General features: G+C 52.8%; 1 protein-coding gene across 5 annotated transcripts in view; it reads left to right on the top strand.

Annotated features, from left to right (window-relative positions):
- The window catches only part of PTPRN2 (protein tyrosine phosphatase receptor type N2), a 406,465-nt gene that overhangs the window by 354,661 nt on the left and 25,866 nt on the right, over positions 1-25,938 (top strand). For all 5 annotated transcript variants that reach the window (XM_081038718.1, XM_081038717.1, XM_081038716.1 and 2 more), the window contains 3 exons: positions 10,198-10,345; positions 15,691-15,764; positions 21,719-21,796. In XM_081038718.1, the coding sequence (XP_080894844.1) occupies positions 10,198-10,345; positions 15,691-15,764; positions 21,719-21,796 (300 nt within the window). The remainder of the gene's footprint in view (positions 1-10,197; positions 10,346-15,690; positions 15,765-21,718; positions 21,797-25,938) is intronic.

Raw genomic sequence — 25,938 nt, 5'->3', positions numbered from 1 at the left:
TTCCAGATTTGAAACACCAAAAACCCTAATTATAATAAAAATATATGAACTGAGGCTTCCGACCAGTAAAGTTCTGTGGTGTCAAGACCCCATTTTCACATGCTGCCCGCTCTCCGCATTGGGACAAGTAGCCCGCTTTCTCTGCTCTTCCAGAGGCCGGGCACGTGCCCGACCCTGTCTCCGCGTCAGCCCCGCTTCCAGGGCAAGGATTCTGTCCTGGAAACTTTCTAGGCCGTACTTTGAAAACACATCATTTTCTGTAGCGCTTTTGTTTGTTTCCAAAGTTCTTGCATGAGTTTTCTTTTCAATTACAAAAAGGATTCTAAATAATACAGACAATTCCGGTTGGCGGTGTCGGTACAAGCACCGTATTTTCTGTGTCTTCCCTCCATTTCTGTCACTGGCATTTTCTGACCTTTTTTTGCCTAAACGGGGTGTCGGCTGGGAACTTTCTCTTAAAGGCTTTACATTTGGAATCATTTGAACTTTTCTCCAGTGTGTTAACAATTTCAAATTTTAGTCACTCCACAGCCTGCTCGTTTGCAAATAGAGCATAGGAGGATGTTTCTAGATCACGTTAAGACAGAGAACAGCTTTCAGGGGTCACCAGCCCTGCAATGACTCTGCCTGGTCCTCAGCGTAGCTCAGCCTGCAGGAGGAACCAGGGAGGGCAGTACCGTGTCACGCTGGTCGGTGCAGCCCGCGCTGCTGCCCACGCTGACGCTTCTGCCGGGGGCTGTCCTCGTTCCCCTCCCCCGCTGAGTGGGATGAGACAGCCAGTGGCTCCCTGCAAACACAGGTGGGACAGCGTCCTCCTCACAAACCAATTTCCACAAGTTTTACAATGTGATGAAAAGAAAAGACCACGTGGTCTTTCATTGATCTGTCCTGACTCCGTGGTCCCATCTGTTCTCCTTTCGGATTTGTGCGTATAACCCAGAGGTTGAGTCCCAAACTGTGTTTACTTCCCCAGGTATACTCCCTGTGGACCAGGCAGGAACGTGCTTTCACATGGGCTTTTCTGGGTCTACAGGCCGGTTTTGTTTCCTTGCTTTTATAATGCGTGTATATCTGCTCTGTGTCATAAGTTCCTCGTTTGGAGAGCAAAGCAATGCATTTAGCTCTAGTAAATCCAGCCGTCCGTGCCGGGTGGGGCGATGAGAGGCTGGGGCAGGGGTCCCAGGAAGGAACTGGTTAGGAAGATGACTCACTCTGTGCTGAGAGTCACATTGTTGTTATTTTTTGTTGGCATTAGATGGTAACTTAAATATAATGTATGGTTCATGGTTCTTGTTGCAAGTAAAGCTTTCCTGGTAAGAAACAGCAAAGCTGGCTTCTCATCATTTAACCATAGCTGTCTTTCTTTGGGTGAGAACACACTGCTTTGAATTTCTAACTTTGAATTTCAAATATCTTCACATGCCCGTTACATCAGGCTAATAAATAACACTGACATTATGCAGATCCAGCAGTCTGTAGACATCCAGACACCTGTTCTCCGAGCACCTGTCCATCCCTACCTCTCTGTCCATAGCTGCTTGGCCAAGACAGGCGGCCCAGTCTGACTTCTCTCATCTTTTTGTGTTTTTTGCTGGGGATTCAAATGTCTTACTTTTGGAATTCAGACATTTAACATAAACATTTCCCTTTAATGTATTAATGAAGACAGGTGACAATGACTATTTTTAAAGGGGAAAAAAATCTCATCATTTCCCCAAATGGCAGCAGAAGCAGCTTGCTCCTTGCTTTTGAAAGCATTAATCTAACTCCATCTGATTTTAAGGCACAAACATTCTGTTCTCACAAGGAAGGAAAGTGTAGATGGGTGTGTCTTCACTCTGACGAAAGGTTGTGTTGCCACACCAGGAAGTAAAGGGCACCATGTAAAGAAGGGAATGAAAACAAAGCTTTCCCGACAATAATTAGGTCTTGAAACCCCAACTTCCTTTAATGCACCGTTTCCACAGCAGGCAGAAGCTTATTTCAGGCAATGTCATTGTAAAACGCAGTTTTGCGGGAACATTTTGTATCTGAAGACCCAGAAGCATAGGTGTCTCCAGCGATCAGGAAAGAGCCTGTTCTCCGCCGACTTCAGTGGTTCTCGTGTATATTGATTGAGGTGACCTAACGCCCAATGGATCCTGCTTTGCTTATTTCTAATGGCCCTCCACCCCTTGGAGTGTTTGTGTTGTGTTAGTTTGTTTTCATTATCCTCTAGTAACAGTAGACCCTCTTGCACCCCCTAGGATGTCAGCATGCCGAAATAATGTAACGTCTATGACTTTTAATGGAGCTAAAACTGTCGTGCACTGTGGCCACTCCATGTGGATGTGGTGAGTGCCATGGCAGCAGGGTCCGTAAGGGACTGGATAAGCCAGTGTTGCCCAACTCAAGGGCTCTCCGCGCCACGGGAAGGATCCAGATGGTCCTTTACCCGTCCCCAGACCCGACTCTCCCAGCCCTCACAGGCGACGGCAGCGGTACCTGCTGGCACTGAGGGATGTTCCAGGGTGGGTCCCGGGCACAGGCTGCCACTGGCTTCCTGGGAACAGTCACAGCTTAGGCCCTGTGGAGACTGCGAACGCTGGCTTGTCATGTGTATGAAACAGAATCATTGTACTCCGTGGGGTTATTTCCTTAGGGACCCTGGAAACTGATCTTTGATGTTGACACTGGTGAAAAAATGGTGCCCGTGGAACGGTCTCAGATTAGGACATGACCTCACAGGCTGGTCAGAGCGCCTGGGGCTGGCGTGCTTGTTCTACACTGGAAGTCGGCCTAATTACTTTCACGTCACCTCCTAAAATGGCATTTCCCAGTGACTCCTCTTGTCAAGACTGGTCATGGAATACCTCCCTCTTCAAACAGTAATAAACAAGAAAAGCAGAAAGGAGTGGAGAAGTTCTAGAACCGTCCCTGACCCAGGAGCAGTGGCGGATGACTCGGGCATGATGAGGTGATGCATGTTGGTTTTACCAGATTAGTAAGGAGACTGAGTGTGTTAGAAAGACCACTGCCCCTCGTATCTAACGATGTTGCTTGTCATTTTTCCCTTTAATAGTATTAGTGACGGTGTTACAGCGATGGCCCACCCATAGCACCTGTCATCATCATGCCTTAGCTTCTGTGTCCTCTCTGCAGTTGGTGGCTGGCACTTGGGACTTACTGTGTCATGTTTCCTTGGTTAAGGGCAAAAATCCCCAGAACTGCAGTAGAGTCCCAGAGTCCAGAAGGGAATTGATTATAGAAGAGCTCTTCCTTTCCTAGTGGAACGCTGAGGCTCACCACACACCCCATCCCTGCCCTTGGCCGCCTCTGGCTTCCCGTGCCCTGTGGACCCCCACCAGCTGCCCTTTGGTGCCCTGTGTACACATTACAGCTCACAGAGTATACTTCATCTATCAATTTAGCCCTCAGAACCTCCTTTACAAATATGTACAATTCCTGGCTTATGAAGCAGGAAATTAAGAGCCACCAAGATTAGTCGGTCTGCCCCAAAGTACATAGATGAGAAGTAGTTGTGTGGAGACCCAACCTTTCTGTTTATTGCACTGTTAAGAAATCTTTCAGAGTCAAGTCCAGGCCTCCTCTGTTGTGTTGAGTTGCCTTCCTGTTCTACGGAAGCTCCTTTGGTTTCTCATGCGGGCTTTGCGAGTGATATGTAAAATGGTCTGTGATTATTAACAAAACCCCACGGGCTTCCACAGCTTCCCAAAGGCTCTGGTTTCCTAGAAATCACTTTCCTAACCTCAAAGTGTTGACAATTCGATCAGAAAGCAGCCCAGGAGATGTTTAGGCGGGGAGGACCAATTGCGGACACACCTCCATCTTACAATGGCAGTGACATTTTTGTTCCAAAGGTTTGGGATTCTGTGTAAAATGATTCCGTTAAACGTGGGAGCAGGTTGCTTTGTCTGACATACGGAGGCAGTTTTCTGGAAAGTCATCTGGTGACATGTAGTCCTTGTCACCCAGAAACTGTTCCTACGTGTCCTACCCAAATGGTCTACTAGTGTGAGCTAGAAACACTAAGATGGCGAGCTGGAAGGATCGCATCCTCTGACTGGGATGACAGTTCATGAAAAAGGACTGATGAAAGCCGACGTTACTCTCAACGGGAGAGAAAAGCTCAGCAAAAATGCAAGTGCATCTTAGCTAAGCCACGAGTTCTGAGGGCCAGTGTGTGTTGGTTACCAGCTTGGAAAACTGCATCCTGCAATCTTGGGTCTTGTTCCCGTGAATGGTGTGACCTGGCCTTGGGTTTTCTGCCAGCACATAGAGTCTAGGTCCTTGGAAAGAAAAGAATTCAAGAAGGTTTAGACACATCCGCACTCAGGACTCGGCTAGAATCAGTGTGAGTGGCGTTCCCCTGATGGAGTGCAAGGCTATGAAATGGCCGTGCTGAGTGCCTGCAGCCAGGGCCCTTCTCTGAGCCTCGGCCTCTGTCGCCCAGATGCAGAGAGTGCGGTGGGAGCTGTCAGGAGGGGGGCCCACTCCCCATGTTCCTGAGGAACCAGCGGAGAGCTGAGCCCTGCCTGCTCACGTGACTTGCCTTTTTAGGTTGCACACCATGTGGGGTCGCTCCCGCACGTGCCTGACTCCTGCCTCACTCCCTGTTGACCAGCATGTGCTCTGCGTACCCCAGAACCTCCTCCTTAAAGCTTCAGCTCAGAGAGCTCAGAGCTGGGCACTGTGCAGAGCCATGTATACAGCGGGACCCCAGCACCAGGGGCTCACAGCCCGCTGCGAACACGGGTCCCAGAAACCCCCAGCTCCTTCCACGTGGGACAGTGCAGCTCGCCACAGCGCCAGTGCTTACTGAGTGCATGGGAGGCAGCTCACAGCAATGGGGCGTCTGGGGCAGACGCACCCGCTCTGGGCCCTGAACGGAGGTTAAGACTGAGGAGGAGGGAGTCAGGGAGAGGAACGTTCTGGACTTCGCGTCTCCTCTGCATTTACAAGATGGCCGTCGCGCTGGGCTGTGGCATTGCCTGTGTGTCATGAAGTGTAAAGGTGCTCATTGGATCACCCAGAAAGGAAGGAGGCAGCGAGGACATGGGTCATGAAGCATCCCAAGGTCCTCAGCTGACTTTTTCAGGCAATTCTCCCGGTTCCGGAAGACTCAGAGGCAGAGTTTTGGCGGTGCCACTGTAGATGCAAACTTCTTATCTGCAATTCAAATTACATATGAAAATGTCCAGGTTGTGAGCCATCATTCAACAAACATTGACTGTGTGCCCTGAGACACGCTAAGTGGGCGAACATGGGCCCCGTTCTCAAAACAATTTGCGCAGAGGGGGGATATCCTGACAGCCACTGCAGCCACACGAGCCGACGTGATTAACGCCGTAGAGATGAGGGTTCTCAGTAGAAAGTGTCCATGGTGGTGGGTTGTGGGAGAGGGAGGTCAGGGTGGCGACAGGCACGTCCCAGTCGGACGCTGAGGGAGGAGGTGGCGTCTGCACTGACCCTGAAGCAGGGTAGGTTCGTTCCAGGAGGACCCGCATGTACAGAATGGTGGTGACTGGAGGAGGGAGGGTTCCCAACGGGGAACTAGTCTGATTGCGATAAAGAGCCGTCGGTTAGTAAAATGAAGTTTGAACGAAAGTGCTAGTCCAGGCACCAAGGTGGGTTTTGCAACAGGCAGTATTTTGAACCAGAACTGCTGATCTGGTCGCCCGTGAAGGAACTGGAGACATCAAGGTCAGGTGCAGTGAGGCGGCTGGGGCAGCGAGCCAAGGACAGAGCCCAGGTTTCAGACAGTGACTCGCGCCCGCACCGCCCGGCAGTCGGGGGCTTGGATCTGATTGTTTAACTTCTCTAGGCCTCAGTTTCCCCGTAGGTAAGATGTGAGCCTCATCTCAGCGTCTTCTCAACTGAAACAGGACAATCCTATAGTACTGACCACGTCCACAGCTTAAGCGATAGCCATCAAGACTGAAAAAAACAAAAGACCCGGCCACACGTGGGCCAAGAAGGGTGGAGTTTGTTAAGCCTTCCAGTTGGCTCTGGGTGGCGGGCTTACTAGTGGCTTTTGTTTTTGTTCAACTTATGCTCCTCGCCTTTCTTGTCCTACGTGCGCTGTGTGTGGAATAAAAAGTGACCGTTTTAAAACCCGAGGCCTTGGTCCACCACCACCACACCCCTCACACGTGCACAGATGTGGACAAGCATCTGAGGTCAGTTTTTAGAACATTTCCTGCTAACTGTCCACTCTGGGGGAGAACGCCCGCAGTGTTTTCATCATGTGTTAATGTACCTCATCGTTCCAAAGGTGATCATGTCTGAGAAGAAGCACTGTACCCTTCCTGTTCGCACCGCTCACACCTGGAAGGACGGGGCCTCACAGTATTCAGTTATTGTGGCAGTTTGTGGTTTTGTTTAAAATGCTTTCCTACCAAGGTCTAGCTTCTCCACAGACAACAGGAAAACATATTCTCGAGTCACAGATAAAAAGCATCTTCTCTGCAGACACCAAAGTCTCCTAAGATGTGGTGGGTAAATTACATCAGTTCAATGTCATAAACGATGTTTCGTAAAAATACTAATAGAAAAACACGGAACCGAGGAAAGTAGAGACGACCAGAACAGGGCAAACAGCCGACTGGAGCTCCACATGCTGAGAGAATGAAAAATGCATCTCCGTTCGAGTGTGAGCACGTGTACCTTTAGATGACTTAATTCTTTATCGAAAAAAATACTGTTCATGTCTCTTCTTTCCTCCCTCCTAGCACCACAGCTCACATATTAGTCTCGGTTTATATTTCCTGCCATAAATTTAGAAATTCAAGAGAACTTGGCAGTATGATTTCACTTTCCGTAGTTAAGATAAATGTGAGAATTTAAGCAGCTGTAGCTTACGGGAATTAAGATAATATCCACTGTCCCTCTTGCAGACAATATTTGAGATTGGATTAAACCTGCCAGGGTTCATCATTTTAGGACCTATCATGCGTCATTGAAAGAAGCTCAGTCGTTTGTGATAGATTTTGTGAAGCGTGTTTTCCAGAGAAAGGCAAGGACCCAAAATCATTTTTCCAGGAGCCATTTTCTGTCTATCTGTAGGCTGTGCCTTAGCCACGCTCGAGAAAAGCAAGTACAGAAACACTGACATGACACGTCAGCCAGAGCTGTCCCTGCCCCCCAGGCCGCTCGCACTCACCATATTTTAAGCTACAAAGCTAATTGATATTTTCAGAAAACTTAATATTGTGTCATGCAACAGTGTGGTCCTTATTGGGAAGGTTTGGGCGTGGAAATGTGTGTTTGATATTCCTAGTGACTGTCTCAGAGAGCAGCTCGTGTTTCCTTCACTGAGCCCCTTAAGCTGCCCCTCCCCCACATGGGAAGCCTGGGGTCTTGGGGGGGGGGGCTGGCAGACAACGGGGGCGAGTCCACATCCTCAGGCTAGAGCAGCGCTGGGAAGATGCTGAGGTCCGAGGCCATGTCGTGGAGACGTGTTCACTGCGTGGCCTCGCAGGTCTCCTTCATCTGCACGCAATGCCAGCTGATGGCCCCTGAGCAGCTGGAGCAGGAGGCAGGGGACGTGTGACAGTGGCCGCCTGGGCCCTAGCTTTGGCCCCCCTCCCCCTGCAGGGGCCTCAGCTGAGGGCGAGTCCTGCCCTCCATGCCCACCGGGCACCAGCCTTCCCGCGCTGGTTCAGCACACACGCTGACATGCAGGTCAGACCAGCATGAAGAGAGTACTGTTTGCTGAGTGAGAAATTCGAAACAAGTCAGCTCCAGCCAAACCATGGGCACAAGCTGTGGGCCCCAGCGAGACTGTGTGACGTGTCCTTTTCCCCGTGCCTCTCCCTTCTTCCCCCTTTGTCTTCTTGTCCCCAGAGTGAGTGCCCATGGGCAGGGAAGTGGCCCAGAGCCTTGGTGGGGAGGAGGCAGAGAGCAGGCCTGACCTGCCCCAGAGAATGACCTGAGCTGGGTTGATGAATTGGACTGAGTGGACGAGGGGTCAGGGTGGGCACGTGGAGGGTGTCAACCCTTCGCTAAACTTAGAATCTCTGACATGTACGTCTGTGTGTGCGTCTGACCACTGAGACCAATGTGTGTACATCTGACTGCTGAGACCAATGCATGTGCCTCTGACCACCGAGACCAATGCCTGTGTGTGTGTTATTTTATTTATGGATGCATTTGAAAACCTATGTCCACCTGCGACGCATTGAAAAGCCACAAACAAAATGTTGGAGGATGTGACCATTATTTCTTTTGGGTATAATATCAATAATGCAGCCAGTTTGGTCCTTGCAATGCTTTTCCTTAAAATTGGGGTCATTTCTCGAGTGAGGAGACTGATTATGAGTGCGTAGGCAGGGCTGGCCAGCAAGCTGGCTTTGTGGGGGCGTGTTCCAAGGCCCTCTGTTCCTTGTCCACTTCTCGTAATCACTGCAACACACTGATGCCCAGAAAACTAAGATCGGAGCAGAGCAGCGCGGGTCAGTATTTGGTCCAGTTGGTTTTGCTCCTGTTTCTGTTAACACTGAACATCTCAGAGCAGCCCAGGATCTGAATGCGTCACACCGAGCCAGTTCAGAGAAGCCAGTTGTCAGCAAGATGACTTCTGTGCAAACAGAAATGGGAAAGAGGCCAGCAGGCCAAGAGATGGGTGTGCCGGCTCTGGACTTCACCTGCATGATGTGACTGTCAGTGACCTGACCCCAAACACCCACCTCTGTCTGTGGGGTTATATCGAGGCATTAGGGTTGGGGCTGGGTGCGTTCCCACCTCCTTTGAGCATTGTTAGCACGTACCCCAGGAAACGACATCTCTGGATTAAACATCAGCCCTCTGTCTGAACAGGCTAGCGTGCTTCCCGGCTGTCCGTGGGTGGCCCCGCCGGACCCCCAGCTGAGCGCCAACCCACCCAGGAGGCTCTCCTGACGGTGCGGTTCCCACTCCTCTCTCAGGGAGCTTCTGAATTCTAGCCTTGGATATGGTGTTGACTGGATACGTAACATAGTTCCCAACAGCGTGTCCTATAGTTTTCAGTGGAATAATTTCAATAAATTATCGTAACATAGTATCTGCTATGTTGCAATTCCTCGTGGTTCTCTAAGAAAAAGAAAACGACTTTCAACACAAAATATGACTTACCCAGTGGCTTTCCCGGACTGAGGTTTATTAATAGTTTTTCTTTAGCCCTCCCACAGCTTCTGTGTCCTTCCTGTGTGACACCGTTTTCCTAAGTGTGTCGCTTCTTTCTTTGACACAGACAGCAGGGTTCGTTCTGTGTGTGTCTCCAGCCCCCAAACCTCCCTGACGCCGCAGCCAGGCACTCGAGGCCCCGGCGCTCCCAGGCCCTTTGCACCTGCTGTCCCCTCGCTCTGGCCAGACGCGTGCACCGTGCCTGCCCCTGTCCCGACCTGTGTAAACCCTTCACCCTTCAAAGCCCGTGCAGTGAGCTCCCTAAAGGCTCCCATCCAGCTTACTCCTGGCTGGTGACATTTTCCATCCGGGTTTTTGTCGGTCCGTCAAATCTGGTGTGCCGTGTGCATGTCCTTGTCCCCCAGTCGTTCCACACTAGCCAAGGAGGCGACGTCCTGGTCAGAGTGTCCCTACCACCCAAGCCCCGCCGGTGGTGAACACAACACAGGCACTTCTGACCCAGCAAACAGACCCGGAGCTCAGCCCTCGCTGCCCCTCGTGCGGCTGGTCTGGGCTCTTCCCGGGGCTGCGGCGAACCGGCTCCCTGCCTCGCACACGCAGGTGCAATGTGGGCTCCACCCTGTGCCGCCCACGCCACGCCCACACCCGGGAGCCACGCCCACACCCGGGAGTCACGCCCACACCCGGGAGCCACGCCCACACCCGGGGAGCCACGCCCACACCCGGGGAGTCACGCCCATGCCCGGGAGCCACGCCCACACCCGGGGAGCCACGCCCACACCCGGGGAGCCACGCCCACACCCGGGAGCCACGCCCAGACACGGGGAGTCACGCCCACACCCGAGAGCCACGCCCACACCCGGTAGCCACGCCCACACCCGGGAGCCACGCCCACACCCGGGGAGCCACGCCCAGACACGGGGAGCCACGCCCACGCCCGGGGAGCCACGCCCAGACACGGGGAGCCACGCCCACACCCGGGGAGCCACGCCCACACCCGGGGAGCCACGCCCACACCCAGGCCCGCCGCCGCCCCGTGCCAGGCGCGCTCGCTGACTGTGTCTTCCCTTTCAGGCCTACATGGAGGACCACTTGAAGAACAAGAACCGGCTGGAGAAGGAGTGGGAGGCGCTGTGTGCCTACCAGGCGGAGCCCAACAGCTCGCTCGTGGCCCAGCGGGAGGAGAACGCGCCCAAGAACCGCTGCCCGGCGGTGCTGACCTGTGCGTACCCAGCCCCGGGCGCGCGGGGAGGGCGGCGGGCGGGCTGCACCCCCTGCTGTCCCGTGAGTGTCGTGAGTGTGCAAGGCCATCCTCCCGGTGGGAGGCCCTTCCCGCTGCTCCCCGGACGCCCACTGTACCTTCGCGCCGTCCTGTCCCTTCGAAGCCCAGTGTGGACATCACCCTGTGCAGCTGTCCCCGGCGTCAAGCCACAGAACCCGTTCCTCCCCTTGGGGTCCATGGGCGTGTCCCGAGCCCCAGCTGGGACACGTAGACGCCGAGCACGTGCTCTGTCTGCTGTCACTGTGATTTGCAACTCTCTTCTTAGTGTCTTTGAGCCCCGCTTCTCCTGTAATTGGGATCATACCACCGCCCTTGAGATGGTACAACTGAGGATGAGAGGGTGCGGGCGTGGGTGGCGCGAGGTGGGCAGTGGTCCTACCACGGCGACATGTCAGCCTTACAGTTACTTCAGCGTCAGTTGCTGGGGACCATCTCTCTGGCCAGGAACCATGGCCAGAAAATGGGGCAACAAAGGAGACCGGTTCTTGCAAGTGAGGTGCTCAAAGGTGACGACCCAGGCTGACGTTGTGCATTGCGAGTGGCGTGTTGTGTGTGACATGCGTGATGTGCTGTGACGTACAGATGCAGAGGTCACACAGGACATGAGGGCCAAGCTGGTGGGGTCTGACCCCCCGCCCACCTGGAGCTCCCTTTCTTGGGTCACTTAACTAAGGACACACCAACTTCCTGTGTTCTAGCCCATTCTAGGCCTGGATTAGTATGTAAACCCACCCTGCAGGGAGCAAAGGAGCCTTACGAGTGTGTGACCTAAGTATGACGTAGCAGACACTGACTGTGACGTCCTGAGTAGGCTGCGTGTGTGTGTGAGTGTGAGTGAGTGTGCGTGTGTGTGTCTGAGTGTGTGTGTGTGAATGTGTGAGTGTATGTGTGTGTCTGAGTGTGTGTCTGAGTGTGTATGAGTGTGAGTGTGTGTCTGAGTGTGTGTGTGAATGTGTGTGAGTGTATGTGTGTGTGTGAGTGTGTATGAGTGTGAGTGTGTGTGTACGTGTGAGTGTGAGTGTGTGTGAGTGTGAGTGTGTGTGAGTATGTGTGGACTTCCTCAGTCACCGCGCCAGTAGCCTTAGCATGAGAGCTATTCATACATACTTCAGATACAACGAAACGCACTCTGTTGGCTGACATTTTCGAGGGCACAGCAAAGCTGTAGTCCGTGTCAGCATGTAAGGCCAGCATCCATGTGGGGATGCACTCCCCGTGTCCCAGGCCCCTGTCTCGGCCCTTTGGAGCCAGGCATGGGAACCACAGGGCACCGGTGCCACCCAGAGCCAGGGCCAGACTCGTTCTGACAGCCCCGCTGTTCGCGTCCCTGGACAGGCAGCTGTGCTCCCATCAGTGGCACCAGACTGTGTGAACCAAACCACCACCACTGAGCCCATCGAGCGCCACCCCTTCCACCCCCATGAGGCCCGTCACCTCTCCTCACAGGATCACCCTCCAAGTGCTGCACAAGGACGCTGGGAGTGAAGCCTGTGTGCTCTGTGCTGCTGGGTGCCATTTTCGTGGGTGGCTGCGGATGCCGGACATGACTTTGTGTTGGAAAATGTACATACATTCAAACTCCCACAGGTGACTACTTGAAACACACACAAGGACGGCAACCCCTGGCTGAGCACAGTGCTCCTTAGACACAGAACAGAATACCTTTGGTTTAAAGTTTTTCCAAACTCTAAGAATCTCTGTGGAGGAATGTTCCGGTTTAGTCACCTCTGAGTGACCAAGATTTACGGCCATTTGCCTGGAGGGATCAGTCCATGGAAAGTCCTAAGCCTGATATATGAGGGCTTTCTCTTCCTATCATCTGAGAAGGTTCCGGATATACACGTCACCTGCCCGGAAAGGTGCACGTCGAGATTGTGACGTGGCTGTGGGCTTGTTGGTGCTGGAATCGCCTAGCATGTCCCTGGGGGCTTCTCTCTTTGCTGCGTCACAGGCAGAAGCTGTCCTGCCTGGTTGCACTGATGGGATGGAAGGATTTTTCTTTTCAGAGGAAGAGGCAAGAACCATTTTCGGAGCCCAGTCCTTCTCGTTTTGTTTGGCTGTGCTCTGAGGGTGAAGCGCACTGACGGATGACGCCATGGCTGTGATGGCCCTGCATGGTCCGCAGACCGGTGGCTCTGAGAACGTGACCGCGTGGGCTGTCTGCACAGCTGGCCCTCTCTGAGCTCAGGCCTCACAGCCTGCTTGGTGGGCCACTAGATTTGCTGGATGTGTGGCCCCATGTCACGCTGTCTGCACTGCTTGCCGAGCACGCCCCAATTACGTACAGAACCTTAGCGCAAGGGCGCTGGGCGTCGTGCAGTGGAGGGGCGTGAAAAGAACTCGAACCTTGGAGGTGGCCAGCAGCTGGGCCAGCCTCCCCCAGACACACCGAAAGCGATGGGCTAAGCCGTCAACGCTGCTGCGCCCCCTTCTCTGTCCGGCCTGCATTCTCATTGTGCCTGTCCCCGGCTGGCTCCCGTGCAGGTTCCCACCGACTGCACCAGGGTCTCTTTAGGACCGAGTGGGCAGGTCCCACACGGGGCTTTGACTGAACCGAGCTGTGCACTCACCTCTGACCTGGTCCTCGCTGGTTCCTGGCTCCTCAGTTGCCGCCCTCGCAGCGTTTGCCATCTGCGCATTTTACAACCATGTGTCATTGATAAAAACATACTGAACAGGATAGACGGGCACTGACGACGCTGTTTGTAAGCTGGGGCTTTGCTCTGCTGTGCTGCCCGGGCAGGCGGGCGGGCATCCTGGAGGCCCCAACCACATTACAAACGCCTGCCGAGCGTGGCCACCGAGCCACGGGGTGAAATGCGCCCACACGTGTCCCCTGCCCATCCCACCAGCCCTGAGAGGCCGCACCCCGTCTCTGTGCTGCCAATGGGCGCCAGAGCTCATGGAGGTACAGTGTCTCGTCTACGGTCACCCTGCTGACCCTGCAGATGCCTGCTCACCATGAAATCCATGCAGGGTGCCAGCCGGCCACTCCCGAAGCCCTTGGCAAAGAAGAAATGTCACTGGCTTGGCACCATTTCCCCATACCTTTTATTACAGACGTTAACAGCACTGGAACGATTTGATGGCCACCTACATGCCCATCACCTGGAACCAAAAACTGCCACTCTATACTTCAGGCAGCATGACATCACAATACTTAGGCCGTGTCTCCGAGAAAGAATGACATTGTCCTATATAACCAGGACCCCATTGCTGTAACTGAGAAAATTAACAGTCATCCCTAATATGATCCAATTTCAGCCCATCTTCAGATGTCCCTAAGTGTTCCAGATGTGTCCCTCACAAGAGTTTTTCTTTGTTTATGTTTTTAACCAGAATGCAACCACAGTTCATAACTGTGGTTTGGATTTTACATCTCATTAGTCTTCCTAATACTAACTTTCTGAAGTGACTCGTCCCATAAAAGCAGTCAGTCTTCTCCCAGTGACCACGATTCCTGCTCTGAACCTTCAGAAACCTGCCAGGGAGGAGTCAGACCATTCTGGCCCCACACCCAGGCCCCCAGGCCCGCTGCGGCCAGTCCACAGTCTCCACGGTGCTGCAGCGCCCGTCACCAGCCTGCCTCGGGGCCTCACCTGGAAGACTTGTCGTGCCATGTGCTCGATCACCTGGCCGGCCGCCAGGACCTCGGCACTCCCGTGTCTTCTGTGTCCTTAGAAACCCCGAGGCAAACCCTGGTCTCCGTGACCTGTTAAAGTAATTCTATGTACGCCACTGGGGGGGGACACGGTGAGGGCTTTGGGGTTAAACAAACAGAGCTACAGAGGTTCTTCTGTTACCCTGGGCATTTGCACCTCCAACCCCTCAGACCGTCGGCCTTTCTGATGCGTTTCTTAGGAGTGAGGCCGCAGAAGGAGGCTTCCAGAAGTCTTCCAGAATTCTGCGCAGGCTGAGACAACGGGCCCTTCAGAAGAGGCCGCCTGCCTCTGAGTGGCTGTCCCATCTCAGGCGCCCCACTGTACCCCAGCCTCTTGAACTTAATTTTGGGGTTCATGTTTATAAGCGTGTTATGTGTTCAAGTGGACTGACTTCTCTGGTAAATTTTATTTTGATCTCCTGCCACTGCCAATTTTCAGTCTTTCAAGAATAAATTAGTGCAGGATCCCAAAGTTGCTGAGTCCGTGGGGTTCTGGTGGCTTATTCGTATTTTAGTGGGTGAGTTGGCAGCCGTCACCGTTAAGTTCCTCAGAACACGTGGGTACGTGCCGCAGACGCGTCTGGAAGCTCCCTGCAGCGTGAACACGTTTCTTGCCGGTCTTGCCTTTCCTGGGAAGATCTAACAATAAGACCCACAGGGTGGCATCAGTCTGGTAGACATACTTCCCAAGTTCTCACCAAGGTCCCAAGCCCCAGAATTATTTAAAAAATCAAGTAAAACCTCGCAGAGTAATGAAAGTGGCGGTCCACAGCGCAGTGTCCATGCCTTCCTGCACCCCTCCAAGCTGCTCTCAGGGTCAGCAGCCATTTCCACCTGCTGGTCACGTCTGTGGAAGTGCCACGAATTGGCACCAGGGCCGAAAGGCTCACAGCCACCAAAAACGCTGGCATCCGAGGCTCAAGCCAGGCGGTCGTATCTTCTGGGGACCGGGGTGTGGGGTTGGGGGCAGAAGCAGGTGCATGTGCCTCCTGCCGGCAGGCACAGGAGCCAGAGATCGCAGAGCTGAGTGTGCCACCACACCTGGTGGCTTGCTGTTTCCAACTGCACTGCAGAGAGGTGGCTGCACACCGAGGAAAGCCAGAAGGAAAGCGGGGACTCTCATGGGTGACCAGGGTGAGAGCTCCCAGGTGTAGCACTCCATCTCCCCACTGTCTGAATTCCATCCTCCCCGCGCCTCCCAGGGTCCCACTTTGAAAGTTCCTGGAAACAGGCAAAAGAGGGACCCCATAGCGAAGTATGCAGCAGGGCAGTTGTTCCAGAACCAAAATTAAGAATAATTCACGTATCAAACACATTTGACAAATTACAGGTCCTTAATTCCCACTGATGTGTCTGGTTTCAACATTAGTCAAAATAATCTGCCATTTAAGGCACATTTTTGTCATTGAGTCCCCCCTTGTCCATTTCTCCTCTTTTCCCTCTTTATCTGCACTTTCTTTTTCTCTTACTTGCCCTTTGAACCAAATTCCTGCCATCTCTAGCATGTAACCACTTCCGGACTACAAAACTGTATGTATGGAATGCTGGCCTGGAAGCTTAGTATGCATGTTGATATTTATTTACTGTATATTGCCAACTAACTCTGCCCTCGGCTTGCTTGCAGACGACCACTCCAGGGTCCTGCTGAAATCGGAAAACAGCCACAGCAAGTCAGACTACATCAACGCCAGCCCCATTGTAAGTACCCTGCCGCCTCCGCGCGGAGCACGGCTTCCTCGGGACACGGCGGGGGCCGACCCGCGCGGAGTTTCCGGGGAAAGCGAGGTCCTGCCCTTCCAGGTCGCCAGCTGGTAACCAGAGTCCCGGCCGGGGAACCAGCCCTAACCAGCAAGCGGTGGCCGTGTCCTGGAGGAGAAGGTGGTGCTGCGGGACACGAGGCGGTGACTGGTGGAGGGTGCGGCATTAGCCACCTGATGGTTTACTGACTGGAACCCACGACTTTCAGGAAAATGTGTAGTTTCCTGTTTATGCAGAGGAAACAGAAAAAACTAGACCCCCGCCTGCCGCTGGGTGGAATGGTGGTGGCCCTGAGGCACACCCACCTGGTAGGTTGTATCTGAGTGGCAGATGGGACGGCAAGCCTTAGGACGGCACATGGCGGGCAGTTCAGCCAAGGGAGAGTGTGTTCCACCTGGAGAAAGGGGCCCATCCCTCAGGCTCTCGGTGTACCTGCCGGGGCTCCCAGCTACCAGAGGACCCCTCCCAGCCCACACCTCATGGTCTCACCTGCCCTCTGCATTCTGAGCGGCCCTCGGAGAGGGGCAACAGGGGTGCCCATACGTGTCACCAAAACCTCGGTTTGCATTCAGCCAAGGATAGCACGTGTTGGACGCTGCATGTCCTCGGTTCTCAGACAGTGAGGTGACGGCCGATGTAGGCTGAGTGGGACTTGGGGCATCTCTGGATTTGTTGGACACCCCCCCCATGGCATACAATAAGCCTTTTTGTGCCTTTAGTCGTGAGCTTCACATGAGAACATTCACCATGTGATTTCAAGCAGTAGCTGCAGGTGGCAGCCCTGTGTGGAGTGGCTGGTTCCACTCACGGCGGAGCACCTGTTGTATGTAGTATGTTAGGCCTCAGCGAGCCCGGGGCCGAGTCCCACTGCCGACATTCCCACCACACAGGGACAGCACACCACACATGGGGACGGCACACCGCACACACAGGGACAGCACACAGTAACCACAGCAGACTCCACTCAGACAAAGTGAGTTTCAGCTGGAGAACTGCCCGTTGTTCTTCGTCCACACCCCTATGGCCCGCCTCTTACCTGTGGTTCTTTTTAAGAAGGAGTAACTCTGTCCTTCCAGCAGATGTGGACAGCAGAGATTGGTGCCTTCCATGTTCCGGGTTCTCACTGCAGCCATTCAACCAGTCCTTCTCAATAAATGCAGTGTGATGTGTTTTGATTTTTCTGTGAATTCAGATTCAAAAAGTCAAGCTTAAGCCTCACTGATTTTCCAGCCTCTCCCATGATGGCTGGGGCATCATTTCTGGTGAGGCCGGGGTTTGTAATTGCCTGGACTTGGTCCCTCCAAGTCCAGGGGGGTGTGAACAATGGGCCGTGGCGAGGTGACTGATTCAGGACACCTGGGGACAGGTGGAGTGGCGTTCTCCTGCTGGGTTCCCTTGCCTGGTATGAGCCATGTGACAGGGCCAGCACGAGAAGTAAAGCACTTGCCCCCAAGTATGAACGACGAGACTCCAACATCGTGGCAAGTCCCACTCTCCCCATATCATGGGTTACAACGTCCAGATGTCTGAGCAATTTCAACTCAGTTGGTTTCTGTGGAGAAGGCTACAGAAACCGTCGGCAGCTTTCACACTCACACACGGTGGGGGGTCAGGGAAGACATGAACCCCCATCCTTCTGTGCAATTCCCTGTCTCTGTTCTATTAGTGGAAATTCACAGCAACTCCAGTCCTCCTGGGCAGGGACTTGGGTCAGAAGGCGACGCCAGGAGAGAAGTGATTTCTATGGTATCGTTTCTGATTTCCCTTTACTTGATCCCACAATTCTGTCTTTAAAATTTGAGTTGTAAGAATGAACGAGAAGAAATCCGTGGCACACCTTTCCTAGAAACTGGAACAAGCCATGGCAATGAGCTACTAGCAGCGGGTGAAGGAAAAGTCGCAGCTACTGCCTGAGAAGACCCTGGCTGTGCGGAGGGAGCTGTGAGAATTACATCTGCTATGTTGGCTCAGTCCTTAAACCCAGTGATGTTGTCCAGCAGTAAATAATGTGTCGTGTTGGCTTTGAAATTGGAGGTCGTGAAGGAAATAGGAGTTCCATTTTCCCGCAGGGGGCATCTAAAGGAAACCCGCCAGCTTGGGGACACAGGCTAAGCATTGTCATTCACATGACAGTTTGCTGAAGACAGCACAGGTTTCATCACAGGAACATTTGAAATGTCCAACGACATTTGAAAATAAACTTACTCTTCATCCCACTGTTTGTTAAGGGCGAAACACTTGTTTAAAGTTTTAATTCAGAATGCATTTACCTAAAGTAAGTAGGTAGATACCCCTCCTGGGAAGGTGACTGGTCCCTTACCCTGAATAGCATACGAAGTGGCCGAATGTGGCAGCCGACTCTTTGGTCCCCAGGAAATATTTACAAGCAAACGTGTGTAATTATGGTTCATAGTCAGTATTTTCCTTAGATAAATCTCAACTCATAAGAATAAAATATGAAAATAAATTCATAAGTCAGCCTCTCTTCCATTGATTACCAAAGCTGCCATTTCCCAATAAATTTCCATATTGAGACATGGTATCTGGAAAAGTGACTTGAAAACTCAGGCTTGATATTCACTTGTTTTTAAGAAAACATCTACAAAATTTTTTTTAAATGTCGTTAGGTTGGTACAAAAGTAATTGCAGTTTTTGCAATTTTTTTTTAACCGCTTAAACCACAATTACTTTTGCACCAATCTAATAGGACAGCAGATGTGAGGGTGGCCAGGTAGGAATGCAGAAAGATCAGATGCATGTTCGCTGTGTCAGATCAGAGTAAAGGTGTGGCTCCTCCCCAGAGGTGGGCCCAGGTCTCAGTGAAGGCGGCGAGTGTGTCTGGGAGCAGTCAACTGTGCCCTCGCTGCCACACCTGCAGGCAGCCACGGTCACTCTTCTCCACAGTCCACGGCTCCCGAGCACGACGCCTGCTCTGGACATGCCGAATGCTTCCTTTTTAAGATCAGTTTTGTTTGAAACATTGGGCAAGTTATTGCTGATGTTTTTGGTTTTTTTTAATGTAGATTAGAGTCTCTAAAGATAAAATGGGTCAGTCCCGCTTATTTAATAATTGTCATTCCCAGCCTAAGGCACACAGCAGGGTTGTTGCCTGCATCTGGAGATCATAGGGTCCTCCTTGCTGGCATCTGGTCCATTTGGTGTCTCCGTGGAATCACTCAGCTACGTGGACAGTGGATTCAACACAAACGACGAGTTTTCCCTTTTCTGGAAAAATCCTGGAAGGCCCGAGTTGAAGGGCTCATCCCTGCTCCCCTTCTCCTCCTCCCTGGTTCCCAGTCGTGGGGACTGGGGCCCAGAGACAGCGTCTGACCTCTTCCAAGGTCACAGAGCTGGTGTTTGTGAACATCACATTAGTACAAATAAGAAGCCTCACAGAAAAATGGAGAGTAAATGGAAGGAATGCAGGAAGGTGAAGCAGAGACGATGGGCTGCAGGCGCTGTGCTCCTTCCCGCCAGGACCCAGAGAAGAAGGAGATCCACGTCCGCCGAGCTTGGCTTGGCAGCCAGCTGAAGGAAAGCAGTCTTAGCAGGGACTGACTTCCCCTGGCTACACGCAGCCTGCCGGGGAAATCCTAAATGGACTACAGCGCCTGATCCTTTCATGGTGGTTGCTGCACGTTCATTCAGCTGGAGACACACAAAGCCCTGGCGAGGACGCAAGTCAGCAAATTGTCCTCTGAGTTACTGTCCAACTGACGACACAGTTTTCCACCTTGATCATGGGGTAGCCGTCGAGGGGGAACGGAGGGTGACAGCTGAGTGTCCCACACCCTCCTCTGTCCTGGGGGCCTGAGCAGGCGATGGGGGGCAGTGATTGAGACGCCAGGACCACTGACTGTCACAATAAGCTGCCTGCCTTATTTACCCTCCTGAAACCCTGTTCAGATTTTTACTTTTAATCGCATACTGCTCATTTTGAAAGCAACTACCATGTTTCCCCGAAAATAAGACCCGGTCTTACATTAATTTTTGCTGCAAACGATGCATTAGGGCTTATGTTCAGGGGATGTCATTCTGAAAAATCATGCTAGGGCTTATTTTCCAGTTAGGTCTTATTTTCAGGGAAACACGGTAAGTGTGTTGCTCGCTAAATTGCTTTGGACAAAAAAAGCACATTTGAAAAGGCGTTGGGGCTTCGCTTGTCAGCCACAGGGGTCTTCCTAAATCCTGTCACCCCAACGCATGGGGGTTTTCACAACTAAAATCCCTCATTCCTGCTGAGCTTTGTTCTAGGGAAACCTCTTCCCTGTGTTGTGTGTTGTGGTGACTTTCACAGGGAGGCCCGCAGTTCATTACAAGGCACTGAGTCGCGCGCACACACACATCCCACCCCCAGCCCAGCGGGCACCATGCTGTGCTGGGATGACTTCGGTCTGCTCCTGGATGCAGCTGCCTCTTTTACGGCGTAATTACAGGTGGCCTGGTGCGTCCTTTCACGCTGACCGCCCGCGCTGAGAGGCTGGCGGCCGATACCCCGACCCTGTACGGTGCTGCTCAAGAAAGTGGCCTCAAACCCAAACACAGAGGAGTGTGTTAAGGTGACACCAGGGTTTATAACTGACGTCCTCTTGTGTCACCATAGAATTACGTATGGTTGAAACTTTCGTTTTTCACTGTTTTGGGAAATTATTCTTAACCACTGTCTGTAACTACAGAGCATTTTAAATCTTGACTCAAACCCTGGTATGAAGAGTAGATGCTGCGTTCCTTGTGAAAGAATGAAGGACCGTGTGGTCTGTGAACAGCTATCCCCACGAAGGTGCGACCCCAGCAGCGTGCCGTCCCGTCCGTCACGCTCTCCTCTGGTCTCGGGCTCTGGAGCCCCTTTTGGGTGGGGCTGGGAGGGCTGGTCAGTGGGTCCCAGGATGGTGACGAGGACGTGTCGCTCACACCCAGCCTGCAGGGCCCTGTCCTCAGGACGCCCAGGCGTGGTGTGGAGGGGCAGAGCCCAGTCCGTTCACTAACTTCGGCATGTTTAATCCTCTTTGCTTCTCCAGGCTTTGTTCTCCTGTTCTTTTCTTTCTGTTTTTATTCTGCTTAGTCAGTCTCTGAATTAAATGTTATAATTAAGATCTTTTGAGCCAAACTTCCCCCATTGAGGCTCGCGGGCGGCATTGGGACCAATCAAGTAGCCGGCAGACCCATGAGTGCATTCTTCTTTGTTTGTTTGTTTATGGCCCTTGTCTGGCACGGTGGAAACAGAATGGGGAATTAGCTGCTGGAATGCTGGGCCCCCTCCTGGGACGTGCCTGCCACACTGCGCTCCAGACCCCGGTGAAGCGCTGTGCTGAGGCGCTTTGGTGGGAACAGAAACAGGGCCCACGTGAGGCTCGTTAACTCTTTCTGGAGGCAGGAAGCAGTGCGCTATTCATTCGTTCTTCTAGAACCCGAAAAGTGCTCCACAGCCCGGAGGAGCGGTGCCCGCCCTCTCTGCTAGAACCTGGGTGTCCTCTCGCCGGCCTAGCACCCGCAGGTCTAACAACCAAGCTCACTGATCCTCGTACGTGGCCTGTGGTGGGCACGGGGCTGAGCTGCTCTGGAATCACTCGTGCCCGCGTGGCGGCACCGCCCTGCTTGTCCCGGCCTGTGTGGTGGGTTAATTCATTAGCATCTGGTCCCTCTGGTCGGCGGCTCTTCATTTATTTCTGTTGATGTGGTTTCTGTTGCCTCAACAGCAGGTGTGAGAGAGGCATTCAGACGTGACACTCAGGCTCCAGGCATAGGACCCCGGGGACCCAGGGCTCCCCCTGACATTCCAGCACCTGTTTGAGTCCGTGAGGGGCAGTTGGGGGGACACGGTGTCCATTAGCTGGTGTCTAACTCGCTCGTTTTTGACCAGCTTCTGACCCATCCTGTTCATCTTGTCTCTACAGATGGATCGCGACCCCAGGAACCCTGCGTATATCGCCACCCAGGGCCCGCTGCCGGCCACCGTGGCCGACTTCTGGCAGGTGAAGCTCCTTTAATTAATTCCTTTTTCTGAAAGTAAGACCTTCAGTTAATCGTGAATAATGCCTTGGATTCAATTCAGCCAATTCAAACTTCCTAACAGGTGTTCATCATAAGTGACTGATTTCATAATTTATAGGGGGCGGCCTTTAGTAGTTTTATCATCGGTCATTTTTTCAAAACTGTAGTATAAAAACTTCCTTTCCAGAAAGCTAATGTTTTAAAGATGCTTACTTTATAAGCCAGTTCACCATTTCATTTTTTTGAAATGCAAAGAAATGAAATGAATTAATGTTTAAATTATGATATTTTATTCAAATATGTCCCCTACCTGTTGTTTTAATCTCGTGAAGGTACAAAGGGTACAAATTATATTTTCTGTCTTTGTGAATGCATGTCAAAGGCCAGACTGGTCCCTGCCACCGGGGTAGTCCTCAGACGTTGAGAACTGACCTTAGCGTTAGCCACTAAGAGTGAAATCCGGCTGGCCGGTGGCTTTGCCGTCTCCCGTTTCTCTCACTTTCTCCTTGATCAGCAACCACACGGCAAAGGCTGCTGATGTGCTGCAGAGCATGGGGTCTGCAGGGGCATCTCCAGGCAGTGCGGCTGCTCCACGGGCCATGCACACCTAGGAGGAAGGAGAACAAAGACTCTGTTAGGTGGTGGCAGAAGGTGTGTCAACAGGTCCCTGCAGTGTCACTGCAGGTCCCACTGCCCAAAACTTGCATGTTTACTGCACCATGTGGGGCCCCAAACCTGGGGTGTTTCATTGTCACCAACCTTTGGGTCCCAGCCATCGCTTCCTGGCTGTGGTATCCCCTCTCGGGAGCATTGCTCAAGTCCATCAACCAGTCACTACAACCAGGTGCTGCGTCCAGGGCTTTCCGCCAACCCTCTCCTGACTCGCTGGCACTCCCACTGTTTTCTGCCTGTGTCGAAATCTCCTTCCTCTTAGGTCACCACTCACGTGACTCAGAGCCCATCCCAACCAGTGTGACCTCATCTTATCTTGGTTATATCTGCAGAGACCCCGTTTCCAAACAAGGTCACGTTCACTGTTCCAAGGTGGTTTGGATTTTCAGTGGACACTGTTCAACCCATTACAGTGGCTAAGAAGAAAGTAGACATTGATTGGGCATCAATATGGCAATGTGGCTACAGGAGTCTGGCGAGAGGGGACGGGGGCAGGGAAGCAGAGTTCGAGGCCTGTCCTTGGACTGAGGAGATCCAGTAGAGGGAGTAAGCCTCATGCCTCTGTCTTCGCGTAAATAGGAGATTTCTAGAACACTGTGTCCCTGGCATTTGAGTCAGCAATGCCAATCCTTCCACCTTCACCCCACTGCAGAATTTCTCCTGCACCAGCAGGCCGCCGTCAGCTCTCCTGCGGGGGGCTGACCTCCCCAACACTCTGCCCTTGTCCCCTGGGGGCTCAGCTCCCAGTACCCGGCACCTAGAAACGGGACCCAGAAAATAACAACGGAGGAGCTGTTACAACCACACGCTGACTCTGCTTCAGCGAACTGTTCCTACCTAGTGGTTCCAAGTCTTTCTCTCAGTATGGACTGTGCGTTTTAAGGTTTAACTGTAAATACCTGTCTTGTATACCAACCCTAGAAGTAAGTATATTCCGAGCCCGCAGAGGCCCTGCACTGAGTCCCGAGTCCCCCTCAGCCATCAGGCAACTGTGCCGTCGTCGCCACACATGGGAGGTTCAGAAATCAGTTTTACTCAGAAAGATGTAAACTCGCTTAGAAATAATATGCATTTTAAAGAGAACAGTCCAGGGGGGAGGGGAGCCTTTCTCAGTTAAACACTTTTTTTTTTTTACGTGGAACAGTCTTGGGCTGTGTTCTTTGAGGTCGTAGAAATATTCCGGCTCTCTTCTCTGCGGGTCAGGCCGGGTCTGCAGGGCTGTGTTCAGCTCCAGGTCACCAAGGGCTGTGACATCTAAAATCAACACAGATCAGACTTCAGGGCTGGGGGGAAATGGCCACAATGGAGAGTTTTGAGATGCACAGAAGGAAAAGCCAAAAAGGAGGAGGACTTGGGGCAGAAAGGCAACTGGTGAGGGCCCTGAAGGGTGGGGCTGGGGGCTGTGGGTGGGGAGTGGTCCGTGGGCTGTGGGGTCGTGAACAGAGCTCCAGGGCCTCCCAAGGACAGCGTTTATATCCCAGTAAATTTTACATTGGAAGATGAGCTTAGTCTTGTGAGGCATTATCCTTACTGGTTTAGGACTGCAAAATAACCTCCAGAGAGGACCTGACACCTGGCCCCTATGGCAGCCCAGGCGGCTGAGTTCTGGCTGTTGTTGACCAAGTACATGGGGGAGGGGGGAAGAGGCACAGGTGGAGGAGAAGGGGACAGAGGTCAGCTGCCCACTGGTCTGACCCTGTGGCTGGGAAGGTGTGGGAGACACGACCTACCTGTTGCCAAGTGCCAACTCCAGGCGGGTGGCACCTGGGGGCCTGGCCTGGAGCATCCAGAGAGGATGGCACTGGGCCGCCCAGGGCTCCCCAACCCCCACGCAGACCCAGGGCCGAGGGTCCCTTCCTCCTGAGACCAGTCGTTGGCCTACCTAAGAGGCTGGCTGAGGGTGTGGGATGTGCCCAGACCTCTATGCCCAGGCAGTGAGTGACAGAGAAGCCATACTTGGTGATGTCACCGATTCCCTAATACTTAGGAGCCCCAGTAACTTCCAGGTTGGTTGATTTTTAAAGTACGTTGCTTTTGATTAAATTAAAGGGAAATCAAAGAATTGAGGAGAGTTCGTTGCTTAGGGAAAAACCTGACTTTTCATTGCCGTGAGTTCATTTTAACCACATACCCTAGATTTTCCAGGATTTTTACTTCAAATATTCAGTCTTGTTGGACATAAGTTCACAGACCTTTACAGATAAAATGTTTGTCATATCCCCTTATCTAAATGTGGGGTTTGAAAACAGTCACCTCTGCGGGGTGTGCTGCAATGGGGAGTTTGCATCCCCTCATTTCACACAGGTCGGAACTTACACCAGCCGGGATGAAAAGCACGTGTCTTGCGTTTCTTTTTTAGCTGATTTTTATGGGTCCCAGCTGAAAACATCTGGCTGTTCTGCTTTTATGAGTAGTATTGGTTCCCCAGTCTCTCTCCCTTCCTTCCTCCTTCCTCCTCCCCCATTCCTAGCTGGATCAGGTGCATTTACATCAGGTCCTGACCTTGAAGCGTGACAGCCTGAAGGCGGCACTTCTGTCTGAGGACACAGTGCATATTTAGTCTGAACCACAAACAAGGCTCCGGGGACTGAGTGACTCCAAGTGACAACACTGCCTGGGGCCCAGAGAGCTTCCTGTACAAACACTTGCCATAAATACCCCCAGGCCTGGAATGTCGTGGCCTTGCTGGGGACCCCCAACCGGCCACAGATGCAGGCCGCAAAGGCCCTGAGTCCAGTGAGGTGACCAGCCGTCTCGTGGGGGGCGTTCTCCTGTTCTTCTCCTGCCTGGGCTGGTACTGCTGGTTGAACTCCCGAGTGTTTTGCTGCTGTTTGTTGCTACCAGATCGTGGCTGTGTGACCGGTTTGGGCGTTTAACTCAGCATTTCGGCCATGGGCCTCGGTTTCCCTCACCGCACCCTTTTCTCTGAAGGCAGCCACACTGACAGGTTGTTTAGACAAAATCAGATCAGGCCAGTGAGTTGTGGGTCGCGCATGGAAGACACAGTAAACATGTCAGCGCCGGCCTCTCATTCAGTCACCACCGCCAGGTCTGTGGTGTGACAGCCTGTGACGTGTGACAACTGGCGTCTGAAAAGGCCCGATGCCACGTTCCTTAGTGTTGGCCTGAAGCAGGGTGAGCGGGCATGGGGTTTCAGACACCTGCTTTTTCTTCAGTCCATTTCAGACTACGCAGTGACAGCTGGTGACATCAGTGAGCACGTGAGGAATAGAAGGCAAGTGTGTGAGCTCACCACTTGACTCCTTACCATTTTCAATTTGACCCAGCATCCCCTCGCCGGCTTAGTTTATCTCTGCTCCACCCATGAAAGGAAGTTCAAACAGAAACGAGCTGCGCGGTCGGGGCGGGGGCGCTGGGCCAGCGCGGAGAAGGCCGCCTTCACCTCAGCCCAGCAGCCCCGGCTCTGCGTGCAGACCATCGCGTGCTTTAA

Source organism: Rhinolophus hipposideros, assembly GCF_964194185.1.
Source record: "Rhinolophus hipposideros genome assembly, chromosome: 25".
Taxonomy (NCBI): domain Eukaryota; kingdom Metazoa; phylum Chordata; class Mammalia; order Chiroptera; family Rhinolophidae; genus Rhinolophus; species Rhinolophus hipposideros.
This window is presented reverse-complemented; position numbering and strand designations above follow the sequence as displayed.